Source organism: Phoca vitulina, unplaced genomic scaffold (assembly GCF_004348235.1).
Source record: "Phoca vitulina isolate PV1807 unplaced genomic scaffold, GSC_HSeal_1.0 scaffold5, whole genome shotgun sequence".
NCBI lineage: Eukaryota > Metazoa > Chordata > Mammalia > Carnivora > Phocidae > Phoca > Phoca vitulina.
In genome coordinates this window covers 56334577-56359508 of record NW_022589708.1, presented here as the reverse complement: position 1 = coordinate 56359508, position 24932 = coordinate 56334577, and the positions used below count along the sequence as shown (strand labels likewise).

The following is a 24932-nucleotide window of genomic DNA, read 5'->3' as shown; positions in this document are numbered from 1 at the left end:
TCTCTACTCTTGTATCTCTCTCTACTCTTCCAACCCCTCTACTCTATCTCTACTCTTGTATCTCTCTCTACTCTTCCAGCCCCTCTACTCTATCTCTACTCTTCTATCTCTCTCTACTCTTCTAGCCCCCACTCCTGTTTTCTTTCCTCTCAGCGGTTGATTATATCTCATACCAACAAATTACACTTTAAATTTTTTTTCTATTTAATTAAAAAGAAAAAAAAAACACAACTTTCTTCATAGGAATCTTAGTCCAGCAGAAGTTCTTGCCTGCCTTGTGGCAAAATAAGTATTAAGGTAGTTAGATTAAGGGCTGAGGTGATGGGGTGATGCTATTCCCTCAGCTGCTTTTGCCATGCTGCCTTATCCGGAGTAGACAGTCATCTGCCTCAAGAGAAGAAAATGTCTCTGCTCAGAATGTGTTGTGCCCTGCACATGTCTGTATAACCACTGTTGTCACAAGTATGTCCTGTTTATAAACCACTTGGTCTTTTTATTTTTTTCAGGATCATCTATCCTTTGGTGCAGGCAAAAAAGCAAGTAGCAATTGGTCAGGTAAATTTAAGTTTTATTTCTTATGTGTTACTTTGAAAGTTGGATGAAAAAGCTAATAACTTACTTTAAAATATGTTATTTTTCACATAGAAAAATTTTAATGAAGAACATAATCACCTAGTATATTATTTCATATATCATAGTGTATCTAGTTCTTAGCTTATGTCAGATTTTTTTATTGAGTGTAACTTTTTTCTTGATTTGTAATCAAGGTAATTTCTAAAATGGGTGGTTAGAGGAAAAAACTTTAAAAGCTTTGATTTTATTTTTTTCAGCTCATTCTATCAATTGAAAACACAGCATTTTAACTTGGTTTTCTCTGACCAAAGGGGAAGTACTTGATTTTGAATTTTAGTTAAAGCACATTAAAAAAGCAGAAGAAATAAACTAGTTGTGCTTTACTAAAAAAAAAAATAAATCATAAATTATAGAACAAAAAAGATGAAGGACAAGCAGATTTTTAAAACTTTCACATAATTGGTAGTCAGAAGTTAATGAAATAAATTGTTCATTAATTCAACAAATAATTATTAGTTATTTCTTATGCACTAGATATATGCTCAGTGTGCCATGGTTTGGGAAAGCAGACATAGCCCTTACTAAATTTAAGAAAATAGGACATCCTTATAGAATAATTCAGCAAAAAAATTCTATTCCTTGGTCTCGTGTGTATGCTAAAATTATACATCTGTGTTACTGTATTATTTAAGCTAGAATCATGAACAAGAATAGCTGAAGTTAATAATAATTAATAACATTTGTGAGCAGTTTAAGAATTGATCTCTTATGGATTAAATGCATAAACCTGTGAATAGAAGGTAATTTCTCTGTAATTGTAAGCCCTAATCCTATAAATTTAGTCAATCTCAGAGCATCTAAAAAAAGAGAGTATATAAAGACCCTCCAAAGAAGCAGTAGAACATAGCAGCAAAAAGTAGGGGTGCTGATGTCAGGCTTCCTGGTTCAAATCCCAGCTTTCCAATGCAAAACTCAGTTATTTAGATTTATTGAGGAAATTACTGAAAGGTAGGATTGAAACTAATCTTATTTAGAATTTTGCAAAGACAGGGCGCCTAGGTGACTCAGTTGGTTAAGCAACTGCCTTCGACTCAGGTCATGATCCTAGCTAGGGTCCTAGGATCAAGCCCCACATGGCTTCTTGCTCAGCGGGGAGCCTGCTTCTCCCTCTCCCTCTGCCTGCTACTCCACCGGCTTGTGCTCTCTCTCTCTGTCAAATAAATAAATAAAAATTCTTTTTAAAAAAAGAATTTTGCAAAGACATTTCCAAGATTAACTTTTTAAGATTATTATGTATTTTTTTAGAGTAACCCTAACACCACAACCGATCAGCATACTGTTCTGAGAATGTCAGTAGAAATTATGTGGAACATATTCACTGAGAAGACCACTAGAGTGGTAATACGTGTTCCTAGCATCTGAGGATTGTTTATTTAGTGTGTATGGCTAACTGATTTATAATAAGGAGGGGAAGCGAATCCTTCTTGAGAGATACGCATCATAAGCAGTCTGGTTCCTCTCTGTTGAACAGGCACTTCTGGTACGGATGGTTTACCGACTTTTTTTGTATTATTAAAAATTAATAACGTGTAGTATTTTAACATTTAAACTTAAAATTTTTTTTTTTTTTTTTTAAGATTTTATTTATTTATTTGAGAGAGAGAATGAGATAGAGAGATCATGAGGGTCAGAGGGAGAAGCAGACTCCCTGCTGAGCAGGGAGCCCGATGCGGGACTCGATCCTGGGACTCGAGGATCATGACCTGAGCCGAAGGCAGTCGCTTAACCAACTGAGCCACCCAGGCGCCCCTAAACTTAAAATTTTTTATTTATGAACATTTAAAAGATTTGTCTGAGAGAAAAGAATTACCAGACTTCAAAATCTGCCATCAATAAGCTGCACTTTTAATTCACTTATGTTTTACTTTTTGGTTCGTTTTAAAAGGGAGAGTTGTTGACTAAAAGTTGTGCATCGGTTTCTCAGAAAAAATCTCATAGGATGAGGAATTTGGTCTGGGTGCGCGTATAGCAAAGTGGCAATCACGCTGTAAGTGCTCGATAAATGTTACCGCTTATTGTTACCAAATCATTATGGTGACATCATTTTCCTCCCATTTTAAAAAATCAGCTATAATCAGTAAGACCAATTCTTTGATTCGTTTGTTACAGTTGACAGGTAAACTATTAAACAGTTTTTGATCTTCTGAGCTAAAGTAGTTAATTAGTAGCTTGTTTATACTCTCCCTCTTTCTGAAAAGAATTTGGGGCAGTCCACAAAAAGAAAAAAGAAAAAAAAAAGCTTGTTAACCAACTGGATAAATTAGTATTGACCTACCAAAGTACTAAAGTTTCCTGAAGTGCATAACAGCTCTAAGTGTGTACATGAAAGTGAGTCAGTTTCTTAATGTTATTTACCAGAGAAAATTAGCAAGTGAAAAATATTCTCAGTGGGAAACAGTTGTGTATGTTGGCTAATTTATCTGAAAACAGTTTTGTTTCAAATTTTTCAAGAACTAATGTTCTAGAAATTAATAAGATTAATCTTCACTAATAGGAGAAGAATGGCATTGAAGCAGATTTCCAGCAACAAGTGCTTTGGAGGATTGCAGAAAGTTTTTGAACATGACAGGTAACTACCAAGAAGATAAAATTTTAGGTATCTCTCATTCTGCTTCCATCTATTTGATTCCTTAAATAGAGCCATGAAAGATCATTGTTGCACAAATTACCATTTACATGGAAAAAATACCTGTGGTTTTTATCAAAATTACCTCATTTGTGATATTAGTGATTATAATAAGATATTAGTGACAAAGAATAAATTAAAGATGTGGTACATTTCAGTGCCCATGAACAAACATATAATTTAATATCTTTAGAATTCATTTTTTATAAAAGCTGATTTGTTATTTCATACATCTCTTTAGAAACAAAAACAATTTTTCTTTTAGTAATACTAGTGCTATATTGAGGGTATTACATTTATTCTTTTAATTTATTCCCCCCCCCCCAAATGACTTATGTGCCATGCACAGCAAAGACCCAGGTTGGTTAATAGATCAGTATGCTAAATTGGCCCCATTCTTTTTTTAAGGGCCAAGTTATATTCCTTAGATGTTGGTGGAATCATTTATTTTAGACATTAAATCACTTATTTTATGTTTCTGTCTTAACCAATGAGAGGCATTGATTTTTTCTGTCATGGTTAAAATTACAGTGTTGAATTGAACTGCAAAATGAAATTTGCTATCTACTTACCACCAAAGGCAGAAACTGGAAAATGCCCTGCACTGTATTGGCTGTCTGGTAAGTGTTATTCATGTGAGTTTTAGAAAGGAATTTCTTTTTCTTTTTAACTGCCTTATCTTCTCTTTTATCTTGACTTATTGGTGTGCTTACTGAGCCATTTATAAAAGCCTTTAGGAGCCTCTTATAGTCTACTCCTACTTTATCCTGAGAATAATTTCAGACCTACTAAGTTATATTTATTTCACTTCTTTTAAAATTAAACCAAGTAATTTAACAGAGAATGTAAAATTCTGGACTCAATGGCAAGAGCTTAGAAAAGTTACTTAATTTGTACCTACCTAAGAATTTCTGAAGTTTGTAGAGATTTTACCACTCAAATAGAACAATATTAGGTAAAACCAGAACACCCATGATACACTAATTAAAAACTACAGACAAGGGGCGCCTGGGTGGCTCAGTCGGTTAAGCATCTGCCTTCGGCTCAGGTCATGATCCCAGGGTCCTGGGATCGAGCCCCGCATTGGGCTTCCTGCTCAGCAGGCAGCTTGCTTCTCCCTCTCCCTCTGCCTGCTGCTCTGTCTACCTGTGCTCGCTCTCTATCTCTCTGTCAAATAAATAAATAAATAATCTTTAAAAAAAAAAAAAAAGAAAGAAACTACAGACAAGTAACTTCTTTTTTTTGGTGGGGGGTACCAAATTACTTTATTTGAAGAATGGTACAAATGAAAGAAGTTAAGTAGATGTTTTGGTACAACTTATAGAAAAGGTAAAGGTAACCCCAACATGCATGCACTGCCTTGGTGACCAGGGAAGTCATGTTTTAATCAGACTCCATCAATCTTCTCTGGCAACAGTCTGGAAAATCACAAAAGAACACTAAAGTTTGTTAATCTGTGGCGAATATTAAAGACTATAGAATGGAGTATGAGAGAGTAAAGTTTTGCCACCAGTAGTTTGAAGCTGTCTGCTAATTCTTTCACAAAATGTTGTTGGCATTTCATCTTTAGAAGCAACCATAAGGAGAGGCTCGATAGAACCTAAATTATATCATACAGTGCTATTTTTGTTACTTTAAAATTGCTTATAGCTTGGATTTTAATAAATCCCCTCTTACATATGTTTTACCAAGGATAAGCCCCAAATACCAGTCGTTTAAAATGAGAATAAACAGGGCGCCTGGGTGGCTCAGTCATTAAGCATCTGCCTTCGGCTCAGGTCATGATCCCGGGGTCCCGGGATCGAGTCCCACATCGGGCTCCCTGCTCAGCAGGAGCCTGCTTCTCCCTCTCCCACTCCCCCTGCTTGTGTTCCTGCTCTCGCTCTCTCTCTCTCTGTCAAATAAATAAAATCTTTAAAAAAATAAAATAAAATGAGAATAAACATTTCATTTTAAAAGGTAAAAATTAAGTGCCTACCTGATTGTTACTCAACAACCCATTTCTGTGATTGAAAAAAGCAAACTGATTTTGCTGGAAGAGCACTGGGTGTTGCCAAAAGCAGCAAGAACAAAATTGCATGCTTGTTTTAGAAACAGAGTACTGTGTAGCTGAAGATGACCTTAGAAATCATGTAATCTATAGAACAGGTAACTGTTTCACAGGCCCCGAGAAGTTATGTATTGACCGAGATCATGTAACAGAGTGAACAAGTTTTCTGACTTACAGCCCAGCGCTGTATTTAGTCTTTCCCCTGTTCTTTTTGCATTGTGTTTCCGGTGATGGCTGCCGGAGTCCTGTCTCCGGCTGTAAGTATGATAACGTAGATCAGAAGTACCAGGGTATTGTGTAAGACGTGCTGTGGTAATAAGGCCCTAAATTTCTAACCAAAATTGGAATCTATCAATATATATCATCTGAGCTTTATGAGTATAAAACATAGAATTTGGGTTTGTTTACGTCACATGACAGGACAATTTCCTTAGTGAGATGCTGAAGAACAGATAGACTTTGGAGCCTAACGCTTGATTTTCTTTTAAAAAATTAAGATTGTCTGACTATACATTTGAGAAATAATGGCAAAAGAATTTCAGGATATTTGTTTCCTGGTGTGTTGAAGGAAAACAATGGCAGAGAGACTGACATCAATTGTTATATTTCTAAAATTACTAAATTAACTAAAAGCATCCAAACTGAAATTCTAAAAGATGGTCCTGATGGCATGGTCTGCAACTTTCCCAAGTCAAGGTGACCATCAGAACAGCCCTTCATTAGCCCTATACCCAGGAGCATTGAAAATATGTGTCCATATAAAAACTTGCACACAAATGTCCATATGTTACATTATACATTATTTATAATAACAAAAAAGTGGAAACAAACCAAAGGTCTGTCAACTAATGAAATAAGGAAAATGTGGTATATCCACGCAGTGGAATATTGCTCAACAACAAAAAGGAATGAAGTCCTCATAGACACAACATACATCTTGGATGAACCTTGAAACCATGCTAAATGAAAGAAGTCATTCACAAGAGACAACATATTGTTAAATTCCATTTATGTGAAGTGTCTAGAATAAACAAACCCATAAAGACAGAAAGTGATTACCTAAGGCTGAGGAGGCGGGGATTAGAAAATAGGAAGTGACTGCTAATGGGTATGGGTTTTCTTTTTGGGGTGACAGAAGTATTCTAAAATTAGATAGTGGTAGTGTTCCATAGTTGTAAATATACCAACAGTCGTGGAGTTGTACACTTTACATGGGTGAATTGTATGGCATCTGAATTCTACCTCAATAAAGCTGTTAACCAAAAAAACCCCAAAGCTCTTCATAAAAGTAAGCATAGTTGATCAAGTGGATGTTAATTAGTAACCATCTTTATATTCTTGAGAGTAATTCTGCTAGTAGAATTATCTTCATTTCTACGAGTCTGCAGTTCATTTCCTAATACCTTAATCAAGGAAATTGTGTTCTAACTAGAAAAAAACAGATTTTTCTCTGGTCACTAAACATTTACATTTCCCAAGTAAAGGACACTCTGCACTGTGTCCGAGACACAACTCAAGGCTTTTTACATTATCACATTTAATCCTCACAGACACACTATGAGATGATCATAAGCAATATTATCCCCATTTTTCAAATGAAAGAACTGGGACTCACAATATTCAAGTTACTTGCCTGATTTTGGTTAGCCAGTAAGTGGCTGAGTGACATCTTTCTAACCAGATCCTGTCTGAAATCCTCAAAACCCATTCTTGTTACCCTCTTACCTGCCTCTGAACACATTTGCATTAAGGTCATCAAGACCACTGCCCTTTTATCAGTATTTGGGGTGGTTCTCCCTCATGATACAGCTCCTGTATCTCTGGAAGATGCATTGGGAAGGAACAGAGTGAACAGACAAGGACCTTCTTCCCCTGCTATGACTAGTGAAAGTATGTATGTCCTAACAGTTTAAACATGAACTCCCGGGGCGCCTGGGTGGCTCAGTCATTAAGCATCTGCCTTCAGCTCAGGTCATGGTCCCAGGGTCCTGGGATCGAGCCCCGCATCGGGCTCCCTGCTCAGCGGGAAGCCTGCTTCTCCCTCTCCCACTCCCCCTGCTTGTGTTCCCTCTCTCGCTGTGTCTCTCTCTCAAATAAATAAATAAAATCTTAAAAAATAAAAATAAATAAATAAATAAATAAGTAAGTAAACATGAACCCTCAAAACACTTTATCCAATGATACTTGTAACTTTGTATCTTGTAATTATTTATTAATTTAATCCTCATTAGCAACCATTTCATAAGTCCCTGTGCTGGCTGCTAGGGGATAAATAGAAACTATAAAAGTGTTCCGTAGTTAATTCATACCGCTTCGTGCATACTAGTCAGCTTTGATGTCACTCATTATCAGATATGGTGGGATATTTGGCATTGGCCACTGGAAAAGGGGTGTTGGGTTAGGTGGTCCTTAGCTCATCCATCTATTGCCAGTTTATTCTTGGCCCTTCTCCTATAATAAGAGGATTCAGTCTTCTCTTCTATTACATGACTGAAAAGCCTATAGCTAGGAAAAGCAGCAGAAATATCTGGAAAAACTAGAGCTAAAATTTAAGGAGCTATATGGTAGCCATTTCTCTCTTAAAACACTGAGGAATACAAAGATGATCAGGCTGAATTCTGTTTATAAAAAAAATTAAGTTATTTATAGTATTATGCTGACTTACTGTGAATATGTATGTTTTGATGCCGGAACAGTAACGTGTTTCATGAGCATGTTTGACAACACCCCACTGGGGGTGATACAACATTGCATTCTACACCATATTGCCATTCTACGGTTTGAAAAATTCTGAATTCCCAAATACATCTGGTCCTAAGGATTTCAATGTTTGCAACTTTAGTGAGTGACTTTGAAAGGACAGCTGTGAGAGCATTTAACCTAAGACAGTTCTTAGATTAATACTACTATAAATTTTATGAGAAAGGGAACTTTATTGTCTTCTTTAGAATCATTTCTAAAAAAAAAAGTGTTTTAATAATACCAAGTGAGCTTGTTTTCCTGTATTATAAAAGGGTTACATCATGGGGCGCCTGGGTGGCTCAGTCGGTTAAGGGTCTGCCTTCGGCTCAGGTCATGATCCCAGGGTCCTGGGATCGAGCCCCGCATTGGGCTCCCTGCTCAACGAGGAGTCTGCTTCTCCCTCTCCCTCTGCCCCTCTCCCTGCTCATGCACTCTCTCTCTCTTTCTGTCAAATAAATAAAATCTTTAAAAAAAAAAAGGGGGTTACATCTTATAAACCATCCACAGTGTAGCATGAGATAACACTATTTCTGATCTTCAGGTTTGACTTGCACAGAACAAAATTTTATATCAAAGGCTGGTTATCATCAAGCTGCCTCCGAACATGGCCTTGTCGTCATTGCTCCAGATACGAGCCCTCGTAAGTGTTCTCAGTCCAGAGATCCTTGTTAAATCTTTCAGACTAAGTTATAAGTGGTATAATGTAATATTATTTTATTTTTTATTTATTTTATATTTTGGCTATTATCTCATTAATCTTTCAGATGATATCAATACTCTAAAATACCATGCTATATATTTTCCCACTGTGAATCTTACTCATGACATCACTCTTATGAGAGGGGACCGTTTTGCTAGTCCCATTTTATAGATTAAGACACTTCAAAACATGGGGCACCTGGGTGGTTCAGTCCTTAAGCGGCTCAGGTTATGATCCCAGAGTCCTGGGATCGAGCCCCGCATCGGGCTCCCTGCTCAGCGGGAAGCCTGTTTCTCCCTCTCCCACTCCCCCTGCTTGTGTTCCCTCTCTCGCTGTGTCTCTCTCTGTCAAATACATAAATAAAATCTTAAAAAAAAAAAGAAAAAGACACTTCAAAACAGAGACTGAACAACTTGATTAATATATTGGCACTAATGCCAAAATGCATAAAAATATTTCTATTCCATAGGTAAACTGTCCTGTCACATGAAAATTATGTCTTTTCTCATCTGCTCATCAGTCATGCATTTAACGTGTATTGGTTTTAATATAAATAACTAGAATGCTTACATTAGAGAAATGAAACTATCAAATGTTTGAGAACTCAATCCATCAGAGAGTTAAAACTTACTTTGTGACCTTAGAAAGTGTCAGGAAATGGAATTTATTAAATGCAGCTAAAATTATCTGGAAGATAAATGGCTCGCCTTAGGAAGTAGTACATTTCCTTTCACAGGACATATAATACACCAAAGCAAGACATACCTCACTAGAAATGTAATAAAAAATTTAATTCTGACTAGTATTAAAAATATTAAATGCCTAGGAATAAACTTTTAAAATATGAAGATTTATTTTTTACAAGAAATGTAAAATTTGCTAACAATCATAAACAAAGGCTTTAGTAAATGGAAAAAGCCATGTTCCTGGATGAGTGTACTGAATATCATGAAGAGGTCATTTTCCTGAAATTACTCTATGTATTAATGTAATTCTCTTGTCTCAGTGGTTGGCTTTTTAACCACCTGCAAGCATATAAAATAAGACCTAATAAATTTTAAAAGATTATAAGAAAATCCTATTGGGGGATGAATAAATAGGGGAGATACAATGGAATGATTCCAAAGTACATACGGAGACATTTTCAGTGCAAGATAGTAATCTGAGCACAAGCATTTGTCTCCTTTTCCTTCTAAGAGAAAGAAGTGTTGGTAATAGGGGAGGGTCCACAGGGAAGGAATCTCAACACATTTTGGAAGAATAGAGAGAGGATATAAGTCCTTTGACAGGTAACAGTGAAGAAGCATATATTCAGAATACATAGGAGGGCGCTTCATCCACAGAGAAAGCCAGTGTGCCTCCCCTTAGCAGTGAATTCTCCAGCCTGGAAGGGCATTCCCTCTCTCACCTCATTGGCTAGAACTAGTCACGTGGCCCCATTCAGGGATAAGAGGACCAGGGAGTATCCGCTGGAAAAGGCAGAGAACTGCAATATTTGGTGAACAGCTCAAATGCAAATGAACTTCCAGATTGATTTAAAAGAGTGTTACTAAACATGGGTCATTACTGTGGAGTAGATGAGGCCACGGGATGTTTCTATGATAGGTGGCTGCAATATTAAAGGAGAAGACGAGAGCTGGGACTTTGGCACCGGTGCCGGGTTTTATGTGGATGCCACTGAAGATCCTTGGAGAACTAACTACAGAATGTACTCTTATGTAACTGAGGAGGTAATTTCATTTATGTTGTATTTATTAATTGATGATTACGAATAGTTTGGGACACAAAGTCCTTCTAGTCCTGAGAATTTTAAACCAGGGTATGGTATTGTTGAATCTATTTGGCACATATTTATTGATTATCTTAGTGAACATTAAAGTTTACTTATACGGTAGTCTTATATACTACAATTTAAATTAATATTAAGTACAATTTTAAAGAGGATAATATATATATTGATACCTGTGTATACTACCCAGATTATACAAAGAAAACAATATATGAAAAAACTCTGGCAGCTGGTTTATTCAGACATATTTTATAATGATTAACCAAGGCTTACTTAGAAAGGATATGTAAGGGTAAATCGTTGCTTCTGTTAATAATATTTATGTGCAGTTTATGCGTTTTTCTAAATTTTATATGACTTTAATTGTTAATGTGTATATCATAAAAACCCAGAAACAATAATATAAAATTTTAATCACCCCCATTATTCCATCCCCCAAATAATAACTATGTTTTGGTATATTCCAGACTTTTTTTTGTATGACCAGTTTTCATACAGTTGTAAAATTTTTTATCTTGTTCTTTTTTTTAGTTGTATAAAATATTTTCTAATACTCTATTTGTAACATAACCTTAGTAATTGCATAACATTCTGTCAGATGTCATAATTTAGTTTTTCCTAATGTAGGATATTTACATATTTACGTATATTTCTTACCACAGTAAATTTTACTGCATTGGTTGTCTTTATGTATAATTTTTTTTCCCTAAGGACTTTTCCCTTAGAATAGATGCCAAGAAGTGAAATTACTAGATCAAAAGTTAAGACATTTTAAAGGCTTTTCTGCATCGTCTTCTTTAATTTGCTTTCTGAGGATTACTTTTCTCCAGTGATACATTAATAATCCTTGTCTACCTGAGATTTTTTTTCATCTTTATTAGTTCATAGTATTGTAAGACTGTGATTTGGAAGTGTTAATTGTGTAATTATTTTATGACTTTGAAGAAGTCTAAACTTGTTTCTTTCATATCTTTTGTCACACTATTAAATTCTCTAGCTTCCGCAACTCATAAATGCCAATTTTCCAGTGGACCCCCAAAGGATGTCTATTTTTGGCCACTCCATGGGAGGCCATGGAGCTCTGATTTGTGCTTTGAAGAATCCTGGAAAGTACAAAGTAAGATTACCGAAGCTTTCAGTGACAAGTATTTCTCTTGGATAATATCAGTTAGGAACTTTCAAAGAGTGAAACTAGGATGTTGTTATTTTATAGTACTGGGACTAAACTTCTCTAGTGTTGGTAGTTTCAGGGGGCTGTAGGGGAAGAGTATTAAATTTGACCACACAGTTATATGCTCTAGAATCAGAAATATAGGAATTCTATCACAGTTGGTCTACTAGAAGTACGGTAAAGCAGTTTTTATTGCTTCTATTCAAACTATAGTTTTCTAGGCATTTTTTTTCTCCTAAAGCTTATTCTTATTACTGTGGCGGTGTATATCACTTACTTATATTTTTACCAGGAATACATTTGTTAAGTTGACTTTAATTTTCTGAGGTAGAAAATACTCATGATTTGTAAAAGTTTAAGTATTCTCTCTTCTCACTGCCTCTGATGGAAATTGGATTAGCTTAACTGAAAAATAACACTGTCAGTATTTCTATTCATTTTTTTGAAACAGTATAGCTTCACTTTTTTGTCGTTTAAATAAGCCAAGTTGGAATAACCACCATATGTAAAATGTCCTGGGTAAAGCGGCATGCCATCATGTTGAAAAAGGAAATGCTAAAGCAGTGATAATCTCAGGATTGCTTCTGTCTTTAACATCACAGGGCTGTCAGATACCTCAAGATTTGTTTAATCCATGTCCTTCCCTTAGAAAGGACTTCTTAGCCATTTCAGGTGTGACCCTGAGAAATGACAATATTTCTTAGAGCAGTTTCTTATTGTGGCACCAGATGTTTTTCTTTTAGCAGACTTTATTACAAAGTTGAACTAATTCATGGCTTGACAGTAGGTTTTTAAAATAAGGTCTTATTTTCCATTTTTTGTACATAAGACAGTTTATTACGTTTAAGGGAGAAAATCAAATTCAGTTGTTTTTTTGTCCTTTAAAAAAGGTAATAGACATTGATAAATATATACTTTTAGAAGCGCTCTGAAACTGAACGATTCCATCTTTGCCACTTATCCAGTTAAAAACAACACTGCATAGAACACAAATTTTAATGCATTGCTCAATGCTTTCTTGGCCCTCTTTAAGAGAAATAATGTGTCTCAGATTTAATAACAGGTTCACAAAGGTGAGTGTAGACTGTTCTATATTACTACTCATTAGTTGTAAGTGGAAAAAATGAGTGGAAACTGAATATAAACTTGGCATGTGTTATTTAATGAAATTAATTATTTATTGAAATTATTATTTAATGAAAATGTAATGTATTGCTTTACAGTATGTTGGCACCTATGGTTAATTAGCTCTCATAATAGAACATACAAAAGATGTATCATGGAGAGGCCTACAATCTCAGCACTTCATATAACCAATGGAAAATTGTTCACAAGTGTTTTCATGGCAAGTCAGAGTTTATAAGCAAGTTGCAAATAAATTTCTGAGTTTTTAAGCAAGTTGCAAATGTTTGTTCATGTTTGATTTAGCAAAATATAACTTGTTTTTAAATTTCCTTTGTTTCTGAAGTCTGTGTCGGCATTTGCTCCCATTTGCAACCCAGTGCTCTGTCCTTGGGGCAAAAAAGCCTTTAGTGGATATTTGGGAACAGATCAAAGTAAATGGAAGGTAGGTACTGGGATTGCTGTCTTCATACTCATTCTTAAGTTTTCAGATTTGTGAAAAAGCTACACACCACAGACATTATATTCCTAACTCACTAAAAGATCCAGAGCTAAAATAATTAACAAAAGAATATATGTAGAACAAGATCAACAACAAAAAAGCCCTGTTTTCTAATTGTATTGAATTGTGGTGGATGTTCTGAAACTACATTCTTTATTCTAATGATTAATTTTTGTGTTTATTTCTACATTAACATTACCAATAAATACCACATTTTATTATTGACTTTAGATTTGCCTCTTATTAACCATGTGCGCAGTTGTACAACAGGAAGCATGAGTCCTGGCCTTTTAATTATTTCCTGTATCTCTTTCAAAATCCAGCATTTCTCAGATTTGAATTTTAAATTCCAGACTTAAAGGTTTTTAAAAATAGATATTGTGTAATGTACATTTATGTGAACCTTCCCAGTAGCAAGATTGCTTTTTCAAGCATGGGAGCAGATGCTTCAAAACGAAAATTTAAAAATGGCTCTTTCTCCCGAGACCCATTTGACTTTTGTGCAGAAATAAGCTATTTGCAAACATCGCCAAGAGTTTGAATATTTGGCAAATGCATTCATCATCATGTTAACAAGTAGAAAATACCTGAGTGGGGGGAAGAAAAAAATTTTTTTGTCTTACTGTTGTGTGTTCAGGGGGGGTCATTCACACATGGATCTTAATTTTATTTAAGATTGGACATTGAAATTCTAACAAATTGGAGGGTTAATCTTTTAGGCACTAGATTAGAATTCTGTTTTGTTTAGGCTCAGATTTTTATTATATTGGAAGAATGCAGAAAGTGATTACTGTTAGGTACTTTGAGAGCTGATGGTGCATGTACTTGGGTGTTTGGAGGCCTTACCACTGTGCAGAGCCTGTGTGGAGTTTGAGATCTTAGGTCACAAAGGTGATGATAACCTTTCACATCCACACGGGGCTTAGGTTCTGATGGGAGAGTTGGGTAAAAGACCAACTTGTGGGGTGCCTGGGTTGCTCAGTCAGTTAAGCTCCGACTTGTGATTTCAGCTCAGGTCATGATCTCATGGGTGGTCAAGCCCCAAGTCAGGCTCCCCACTCAGCGGGGAGTTCTGCTTGGGATTCTCTCTGTCCCTCTGCGCTCGCTCGCTCTCTCTCAAATAATAAATAAATCTTAAAAAAAGAAAGAAAAAGACCAACTGGTTGGAAGAAAGGAGGGGAGAGGTAGAGGCACAGGTAACATATAAAGGAATCTAATTATATAATTTAAGTGGCAGTAGATTTTACTATCTTAATTATGTTGCATTTAGGCTATTTAATTTAGTGTTGGAATAAGGAGGCCATGCAGAATTACGAAGTCACAGAGCTTAGAACTAGTTGGACTTTATAGATCCCCTTCCAGTCTCTCCTTATAAGAGTAAAGAAAGCAAATCTTAAAAGCAGGCTACTTTAGAAGGGGAACTCTTTGGGTTTTTGTTTGTCTTGATTGGTACATAGAAGTTGTGATAGTGAATATATATGAATAATCCAGAATACTTAAAGGTGGATGGTAAAATATGAACTTGTAACTAGTGGCAGCTCCTCAGATAACAAATTTGAGGGGTTTATATGATTCAGATTATGCTCATGGGGATAGCAGACATTTGGTGCTGTTCAACAGACCGCAGAAGAGAAGGCTGAATGTATTTAAGTCTGGAATTAGAGCCAAAAAGAAGAGGCAACAAAATAGACTATTTGAAATAGAAAATATCTGGAAATAGAAAAAGATAAGGAAGTTAGAAGAAATAGTCAATTTGTGGAGGGATTTATAAAGAAAAAAAATTACGATTTTGGAGTTGGGAGGTGATTAAGAACCTCAAAGGTTTAGAAGAAAAAAGTCTATACTATGAAGATTGCTGAGATACAGAATTCTTGCCACTGGCCCAGCACTGCTTCGAAGTAGAGAAGAGGCTATAAGTGGGACATAGATTTCTGAAGACCTTATAAATAAAAACCAGGCAAGACAACGATAAAGCAGTTTTCTGGTTTAATCATCCTTAGAGTTTAAATAATGTTAAATTTATATTTGGTTCTACTGCATTCTGTTTTGAAGAACATATTTCTGGGCACTTTCAAATTTATTTTTCAATATTTTTCTTTTTCTAGGCTTATGATGCTACCCATCTTGTAAAGTCCTACCCAGGTTCTCAGCTGGACATACTAATTGATCAAGGGAAAGATGACCAGTTCCTTTCAGATGGACAGTTACTACCTGATAACTTCATAGCTGCCTGTACAGAAAAGAAAGTCCCTGTTGTTTTTAGATTACAAGAGGCAAGTACTAGGAAACCTCAGCTTGTTCTAAGTAACTATAAGGCAGAATTCCAGGGGCTCCTGGTTGGCTCAGTCAGTTAAGCATCTGACTCTGTGGGGGATCAAGCCCCATGTCTAGCTCACGCTCAGCTCTGGGGTCTGCTTGAGATTCTCCCTTTCCTTTACCCCTCCCCCTGCTCGCTCACTCTTTCTCTCTAAATAAATAAATAAAATCTTTTTTTTTTTTTTAAACAAGATTCCATAATACTTTATATTTCAGAATTTGAAAAGCTACCTCTGGTAAGGTATTTTTTAATTATAACAAGACAAAGTGAAAGCCTTCTTATTAAGTTAATGATGCTTATGATCTAATTCCATAGAAAGAGGAAACCTGTAAGCACTAATTCCTATTTCTTCCTCCCTGTCTCCAACCTTTGGCAACTATCATTCCACTTTCTCTGTAAGTCTGACTACTCTTAAGTATCTCATATAAGTGGAATCATATAGTTGTTTTCATAATTTCCTTTTTAGATTGTTCATTGTTAGTATATAAAAATGCAGCTGATTTTTGGGTGTTGCTTTTGTATCTTACTATGGAATCTTTAGGGTTTTCTGCATTTTTTTTTTAAAGATTTTATTTATTTATTTGAGAGAGAGAAAGAGAGAGAGAGCACAAGAGGGGGGGAGCGGGAGAGGGAGAAGCAGACTCCCCACTGAGCAGGGAGCCCGATGCGGGACTCAATCCCGGGACTCCAGGATCATGACCTGAGCCGAAGGCAGTCGCTTAACCAACTGAGCCACCCAGGCGCCCTAGGGTTTTCTGCATTTAAGATTATACCACCAAATTGTACATCTTCTACGTCTTTTTCTTGCCTCATTGCTCTAGCTAGGATTTCTAGTACTATGTTGAACAGAAGTGGCAAAAGTGGGCACCTAGTCTTGTTCCTGATCTTAGAGAAGAGCTTTCAGTATTTCCCCACTAAGTATGATGTTTGCTGTAGGTTTGCATATATGGCTCCTGTCTGTTTTACAGGCTCAGAAAAGTACTTTGTATCTAAGGTCACACAGCTAGTTTACAGTAGAACCAGAATTGGAAGCAAGGTCATTTGAATGGAAACACATGTCCTCCTCTCATCGGTCTAACCATTCCCAAACAAGGTGAAGCAGTGCTCCTGAGGAGCAAAGGGATGGAATTAGCTAACACAAGGAGAATTTATGCGTAACCTGCGATCTAACTTATGCAACAGATCTTAACGGTCTCCCTGGTTTCTTAATTCCCCTAATATTTTGATCATGTAAATAATATATGTTATATAATAATATATGTACATACATATTTACATGTATATGTAGATAGATAGATCATGTGGGAAAATATGTCAAAAACCAATATATTAGATATACCTTGTTTTCTCTGAGTGTCTGTCTTTAAGTAATAGTATTTTCTTAGATTAAACACTTATCAGAATTGCATGTTTTCAGTCAGTAACCAACTTTGAGAAACCCAAATACCAATTTGATAATAAAGTAGTGTGTTTAACTACATTAACTCTAGCTATAAGGAACGTAATAAACCATGTTTCTGTCCGAATGATTTCTTGGCACTAGCAATGTTGGATGCCTCTTCTTCCCCCCCCCCGAGGCGGTGCCAGGAAATTCTGTTGTTACTACCAACACCAAAGTTTCAGCCTGCCAGCAAAGACTGAAAAATCTCTGGAGTTTGTTATAAAAATAGCACAGAAGTAAAACACCGATGAAATTCTTGGAGGGAAAAAATAAATCCGCTTATTTCTGAAATGCTTATATCCTAAGCAACTAAAAAACACAGTTGGGTTTATTTAATGAGGAGTCAAGACAAAATATTCAGTTCTTAAAAAAAAATGGGACAGTATTGAAATTACCAGCCGCAATCTTTAGCTCAGACACAATTTTTCGTTCACTTTCCTTCTGGCAAGGGCAGGTTACCAGCAAACTACCTGGTCTGAAGATGATGTTTAGACTTGTTATAATTGAACAAGCAACTGAGTAGACATGACTGGGCCTGGCTCCGGAGACGATGCCTTCACGTTTTCAGGCCAACTTCCACTGACTTCAGGTTACCTCAGGGCTGAGAATCATATCTGCCTTATCATTGGCATATAAGTACAAGAGAACTGTATTTCTTTATGAAATGGGAGCAGTGAAGCATTAAGTAGGCTGAAAAAAATAGGGGCTATAGGGGTGCCTGGGTGGCTCAGTCGTTGGGCATCTGCCTTCAGCTCGGGTCATGATCCCAGGGTCCTGGGATCGAGCCCCACATTGGGCTCCCTGCTTGGCGGGAGCCAAGCTATGCTCATGCTCAGCACGATTACCCAGCATGTAGGCTCTCAGGAAGTGCTTACTAAATAAACAAGTGAGCACCTTTCAGCAGTCTTCTTTGTATTCTGAAGAAGCTAAATAACCCAGGGATTCATATCAGATTTTCTAATTGGGTCTGGAAAATGTGTGGGAAAACACTGCCTGTTAGAATAAATGTTCATCATAGCTGCTGGCGCACTGCTGCTTTTTTGAGAGCTGAGGGAAGAATGAAAAAATGTGTTCATTTATTTTTATACTCTAAGAGAGTTTGTTACTGATGATTTTTCCATTTCAAGTGGGAGGTAGAAGACAAAACTAAGGCTCCTTCAAGTGTCACTGCATATATGGAATTGCACGAGCTGCTTAACATAGCAAACCAACTCAAAGAAGTTAATGAAAGGACCCACCCCTATTTAATAATATCAGTAAATAGAACAGGAAAACCAGTCAAGAATGACACATTTAGCTCAATTATATAAGCGTCTTTTATCTAAACGGAATGCCAGTAGTTCCAATGTGTTCTCCTGCCTTTGACATTTTTTTTCTTTTTTTATAATTTTTATTGTTATGTTAATCAGCATACATTACATCATTAGTTTTTGATGTAGTGTTCCATGATTCATTGTTTGTGCATAACATCCAGTGCTCCATGCAGAACGTGCCCTCTTTAATACCCATCACCAGGCTAACCCATCCCCCTACCCCCCTCCCCTCTAGAACCCTCAGTTTGTTTCTCAGAGTCCATTGTCTCTCATGGTTCGTCTCCCCCTCCGATTTCCCCCCGTTCATTCTTCCCCTCCTGCTATCTTCTTCTTCTTTTTTTTTTTTTTTTAAATCTTTCTTGGGGTGCCTGGGTGGCTCAGTTGGTTGGGCGTCCGACTCTTGATTTCAGCTCGGGTCATGATCTCAGGGTTGAAAGATCAAGCCCCGCAATGGGCACTGTGCTCATGGAGAGTCTGCTTGAGATTCTCTCTCTCCCTCTGCCCCCCCCCCCGCTTGTATACGTGCGCCCTCTCTCTCTTTCTCTAAAAAAAAAATCTTTCTCGCTGTGTCCTGATAGGCCCTTTCCTATTTTCTCGTAAAGGTGGATCTTCTGTTAAATATCACTGTGGAAGTTACGGACATTGGCTTTGTATTTTAGATAGAATATACCGTGATCTTGTGGTACACTCCTGAGAGCTCAAAATTGTAACTTTGTTTTACCCTGGGACTTCTCTAATAAAATAATAATAACAATAAATAATAACAAGAATAGTCATAGCTACGCCGTGTGTTCCTGACACTGTGCAAGGCATTAAACCGCTGTGAAGCTGCATAAGGTTAGAGCCCTCGGTCACATTAGGGCACGTGCTGCACAGGGTGCCGGGCCACCCACATCCTTGCATCCGGACCTGTCTTCAGTCAGAGCCATCTATCCGTCTGTAAAAACTGGCAGGTGCTCCTTGGTCCTACATTTCCTAGGGTTTGTGGGTTGAAATCATGGGTCTGAAGATCCTGTTTAACCTTGGAATGATTGAGGAATTACAGGAATGGAAAATGCTTCTCTTTATGTTTCTCTCTAAGAAATGCCTTCAGCTCTAAATTGAACTAATTAACTGGGGCTGGTCTAATCATTGAGAAATGTGAAACCAAGTAAGTCCAGAGCTCAGCCTTAATTATGACAACATTCTTGTCAGATTCATTTCTGTGATTCGGCCACAGGAAACAAAAGATCATGCTTTTAAGTTACTTTGATGACTTTAACCTGGAACTCTTTATTTAATTAACTTCCATTCCCAAGATATATAACATTGCATATGTCTGAAAGTAAGAGATTAAGAACATTTACTGATTTCATCAAAACCTTAATGATTTGCTTTGTTCTTTGGAACCCAGGTGATATTTTTATTAGGGCTTTTTTTGCTTCTTAAGTGCTTAGGAAAATTCCCATTTTCTCTCATCAGAGACCATTGAATAAGCTAAAAACTTAAAAATCTTTCTTAGACTTTTACCTCCTTTCAGTTTATTGCACCTTATGTTTTCATTGTGTTTTGGAAGGGAGGCCACCCCCAAATTACCTGGTGTTTAACCCCCTTAGGTTCTTCCCACCTTAATTTTTTTCTTTTTCCTTTGAAAACGTCATCTTATCTTGTACTCAGAGGATGCCCCGAGGAAGCATCTTCTCTCCATTTATCTAGATGTGGTTTTAATTAACCAGATAGCATGAGATCTGTTTATTACATTTTCTCTCTGTTTCAGAATAGTTTTCAAAATAGTTGACTGGCTTTTTACCCAGTGTGGTTTATTGCTAAGGGATGTCAGGGTTTAATGAATTATTCCTTTTTCCTCAAATAAAAATGTGATATGCTTTCATTGCATAGGAGGTGAAATTCCTAACTAGACTTGGATAGCTGTGTTTGACTTCCCAAACAATGTTTAACCATTTGGCTGGTTTTTTGCTCTTTCTCTGTATTCTTTGTGTGCTTATTTTGTATTTTAACATTTTCCGTCTTACCGATGTTAGTGTGTTTCTTCTGTGAGTTAAAACTTCTTGTCTATGTTTCTGACTTCTTTAAATTCTGATTATTTTATTCCTTGTTGATATGACCACCTGTTTACACTGTACATTTGATTAATGTGTTATTTCCTCTCTTTGCATATTAATGGCAGCATCTAGAAACTAGGCTATGCAGAATGTTTCTTCTTCTATTTTTGCTGTTCTTTTAATGTTCAGTGAAAATGTTGAAGTACAAGTCTAATAAGCTTGATTTTGATTATAAACCTTCGTCATGTTTTAATAATTTCAGGACTTACAAGAAAATTAAGTGACATGAGAGATATATTTAATGTCCTTAATATTGATGTTTCTGACTGATAAATATCTTACCGTTTCTCTCTTTTGTCTTCTAGGGTTATGATCATAGCTACTACTTCATTGCAACCTTTATTACTGATCACATCAGACATCATGCAAAATACCTGAATGCATGAAAACTTCAGATAAGAGGATTTGTTCAAGATTATATAAAATTCGTTCAAGATTATAAAAAGAAAAATGATTTCAAGACATTGGATTTCATAGTGCTAAAAATGCATCGTTCCATAGTTGAATCACTTTCTGAATAAATACGTAAAACCTGCTTACAATTTAAAAGTTATTTTACCAATGTTCATATGGGAACTGTTTAATACTTCACAGCTTTTGCAAGGTCATTTGGAAATCATTGTTGTATTAACCTCAGGCCACAGAATATATGAATATAATCCCATTTAAATCCTAGAATGCTAACTCAGGAACGGGTCTTAGAGGTAATTTAGCCTAAACCCCTCACTTTGTCAGGCTTGAAGTCTGTGAAAGCACGGACTGTCTTCATTATGTTCAGTGTTAGATCTCTAGGGTCTAGCAACTGCTTGGCTTGTAATAGGCATTTAATAACTGATTTGTTGTTAAATAAGGAAGTAGGCTCAGAAAGGTTAAGTAAGTTCCCCATCCTTACACAGTTACTTGTGGGACAGCTAAGGTTAGAAGCCAGATTTCCTAAACCCAATCCAGTGATACTTCTTTTCTTATCTATTAAGCCAAACAGATTTGTGGACATTGATTTCTGGAATCTCCCCAGAGACAAAAATTAAATAATCAGATTCAATCTGGAAATAGCTATATAAGGAAAGTTGTTTCATATGTTACTGTACACAGTATTTTCCTTCAGTTAGTTACATGCAGAAATTTAGCTTGGTGAGCTCGCCAAGAAAAGTAATCCGTCTCTTCATAAATACTAAATTGTGTTCCTTTAAGAACTTAATGAATAAACTTCTGAAGCATTATAGATGAAGTCTGCTTATTTAAAAAAGATTTTTCTATTAGAGAAACATGAATATTATACATTTAAAAAATTTTTAATTCCAGTGTAGTTAACAGTGTTGTATTATTTTCAGGTGTGCAATATAGTGATTCAGCATTTCCATCTGTTACTCAGTGCTCATCAAGATAAGTGTACTCATGATCCCCCTCACCTAGTTCAAAGATTATACATTTTAAACATTCAAGGAGACTGCATATTGTACAGCAATTGAAGAAGCCATCAGGTTCTTAAAGTTATGAAATTAGTACTATTTAAATGTGAATCAGATTGTACTAAAATTTTTAAAATCAGTCCTATTGAAATATCAGTAGTCAAGATTGAGCCCTATAGTAAGCTACACACAAAATGGTTCCAGTCTTAACAGTTTTGTGTCCTCTAATACGGAATATTGTTTAATTCACGAATTTTGTGCATGTTGTTGGTAACTCCTTTGTAAAAAAAAGCAGTTGTGTACTTCTAAGATCACCATATTAGTTGCAGATTTAATTAGAGAAGCAGAACTAGCAGGAAATAATACATATTAAGATTTATTTTTATTTATTTTTTTAATAAGGAATTGGCTTATGTGAATGTGGGGGCTGGCTAAGCAAGTCTAAAGTCCATAGGGCAGGGGCACCTGGGTGGCTCAGTCGGTTAAGTGTGCCTTCGGCTCAGGTCATGATCCCAAGGTCCTGGGATCAAGTCCTGCGTCAGGCTCCCTGCTCAGCGGAGAGCCTGCTTCTCCCTCTCTTCTGTGCCTGCCTCTCTGCCTACTTGTGCTCTCTATCTCTCTGTCAAATAAATAAAATCTTAAAAAAAATAATAAAATCCATAGGGCAGGCCAACAGGAAGTTTCATGAGCAGGATGGGACCCCACAGGCATGGGCTGAGGCTGTTGCCCACAGGTGGGATTTCCTGTCTGGAGCAAGCTTCAGCCTTGTTTTTAAGGCCTGATTGGGTGAGGCCCACCATATTATCCAGGATAATCTTCCTTATTTAAAGTCAGTTGATTAGGGACTTTAATTACATCCGCAAAATCCCTTAATAGCAATACCTAGATTAGCGTTTGAATAACCGGGAGCTGTACCCTGCCAAGCTAGCACAACATTATAAGAAAAGTGTTGCTTTGCCCTTTTGCAGGGTAAATGCAAAAACATTTAAATACTCAGTAAATGATTGCCAACATATAGCCAATGATAACACTAATAAAGACAAAGGCTTCAATTACAACACAGAACTGACTGTCAAGGATATATAGGAAGCCAGTAAATTGAAGCTTGCTCTTAGATGCTGCAAAGACTGGCCTGGGAGGGATGAATTCTTAATATATGCTTAAATGTAGGATGTTTTCCCCACCAGAAATCATTCTCAAAGTTATAAGGAACTCCCATCTTGATGATTTCATAGTAAAAAAATAACCCCAAAATGACCTCCTACTACTAGTTCTGTGTGCTTCTAAATGGCACCAGACAGAATCAGGTATAAAAGGAGGCGAAGGAATGGACACATTGCCTGGGTTACAGATGTTGTAAAACCCTCTTTATGATCCCTTTAAGAATACAATACACGATGAAGGGCATTGTATTCTTTCAGAGTGAAAAGGCAAGCCATGTAGTGGGTGGAATGGCTTGCAATACACTATCTGATGACGAATTTGTATCTAGAATATCTAAAAAGCTACCATAAATTCATTTTAAGAAAAGATGTAAACCAACAGGAAAACGGACAAAAAAAATTGAATGGGTAGTTCACGAAATAGGATGTAAGTATGCTTAATAAACCCATGAGAAATGTGCTTAACTTCCTAAGACCAGGAACATGCACATAAAAACTACAATAAAATGCCGCTGCACACTCACCTGAAAGACTGAAGTTCGGACAGCAGAAATGCCGGGTGTTGGTGAGGCTGTACGGTGACCCGCTAGCGGGAGTGTAACCGGAGGGTCTGCGCAGATGGCGCATGACCCTACCCGCCAGTCCCACTGGGCTACCCCCAACCATAGCAGGTGCATACAAAACCTGTCTGGGAATGTCCTTAGCAGCACTACTCATAACAGCCAAGGTCTGGAAACAACCCGAATGTCCATCTACATAGAATGGGTAAAATTGGCTTCTATTCAGACAGTGGAATATTCTACATTGATGAAAATGAGCGCGCTACTAGATGCGGCCACATGGAGGGGCCGCAAATGTAATATTGATAAAGGAATCCAGACAAAAAATTATGTCCCGTGTAAATCATTTTGTACCATCTCATGTAAGGTTCCAAGGCAGGCAAAATTCATCCGTGGTGTTAGAAGTCGGGATGGGGTTGCCATAGCAGGGGAGGGGTGGGGCCCTTGGAGAGGTGATGGGAAGGTGGCACGAGAGGGAGCTAGTGAGGCTCTCTTTTTTTTTTTTTAATTTTTTTATTGTTATGTTAATCCCCATACATTACATCATTAGTTTTAGATATAGTGTTCCATGATTCATTGTTTGTGCATAACACCCAGTGCTCCATGCAGAACGTGCCCTCCTCAATACCCATCACCAGGCTAACCCATCCTCCCAACCCCCTCCCAAGTGAGGCTCTCTTATTACTTTATCTGGGTGCTTGCTTCCTGAGTGTGTTCACCCTGAAAATGCACCAGCCCATACATTTAAGATTTATATACTTTCTCATATACGGTTGCACTTCAGTGAGGTCTACATTAAAAAAGAATTCAGTAGTCCTTCTGTGAAGATCATAAATCTACTGCATGAAGAAGAAAAACTCCCAATGTTACACAAAGGACCCTCATTTGGGGGGGATAAAATTTCCACATGACTTCTAGCTTCAAGTAATGTTGTATCTCACTTAGAAACCACTTAGAATTGAAGGTGATGTGTGACGCTTCAAGCAAGTGGACCATGATGTCTGATTTTGGAGATGCAAGTGAAGAGTTTGAATAAAACTGTTTCATGGGGGCACGTGGGTGGCTCAGTCGTTAAGCATCTGCCTTCGGCTCAGGTCGTGGTCCCGGGGTCCTGGGATCGAGCCCCGCATTGGGCTCCCTGCTCCGCGGGAAGCCTGCTTCTCCCTCTCTCACTCCCCCTGTTTGTGTTCCCTCTCTCGCTGTCTCTCTCTCTGTCAAATTTAAAAAAAAAAAAAACTGTTTCATGAAATCTTACGGTGGAAAAATTCTAAGCTGACGTCTTAAAAATATTT

At 37.0% G+C, this 24932-nt stretch overlaps 1 protein-coding gene across 1 annotated transcript in view; it reads left to right on the top strand.

Moving 5' to 3' along the window:
* ESD (esterase D) overlaps nucleotides 1-21043 on the top strand; it is a 24411-nt gene extending 3368 nt beyond the window's left edge. Inside the window, exons 2-10 of the mRNA XM_032403019.1 lie at nucleotides 507-555; nucleotides 3128-3202; nucleotides 3791-3879; nucleotides 8593-8691; nucleotides 10357-10481; nucleotides 11538-11657; nucleotides 13180-13278; nucleotides 15441-15608; nucleotides 20814-21043. Coding sequence (XP_032258910.1) covers nucleotides 3135-3202; nucleotides 3791-3879; nucleotides 8593-8691; nucleotides 10357-10481; nucleotides 11538-11657; nucleotides 13180-13278; nucleotides 15441-15608; nucleotides 20814-20894 — 849 coding nt within the window. The 5' untranslated portion in view covers nucleotides 507-555; nucleotides 3128-3134 and the 3' untranslated portion in view covers nucleotides 20895-21043. The remainder of the gene's footprint in view (nucleotides 1-506; nucleotides 556-3127; nucleotides 3203-3790; nucleotides 3880-8592; nucleotides 8692-10356; nucleotides 10482-11537; nucleotides 11658-13179; nucleotides 13279-15440; nucleotides 15609-20813) is intronic.
* Nucleotides 21044-24932: the final 3889 nt, after the last annotated feature.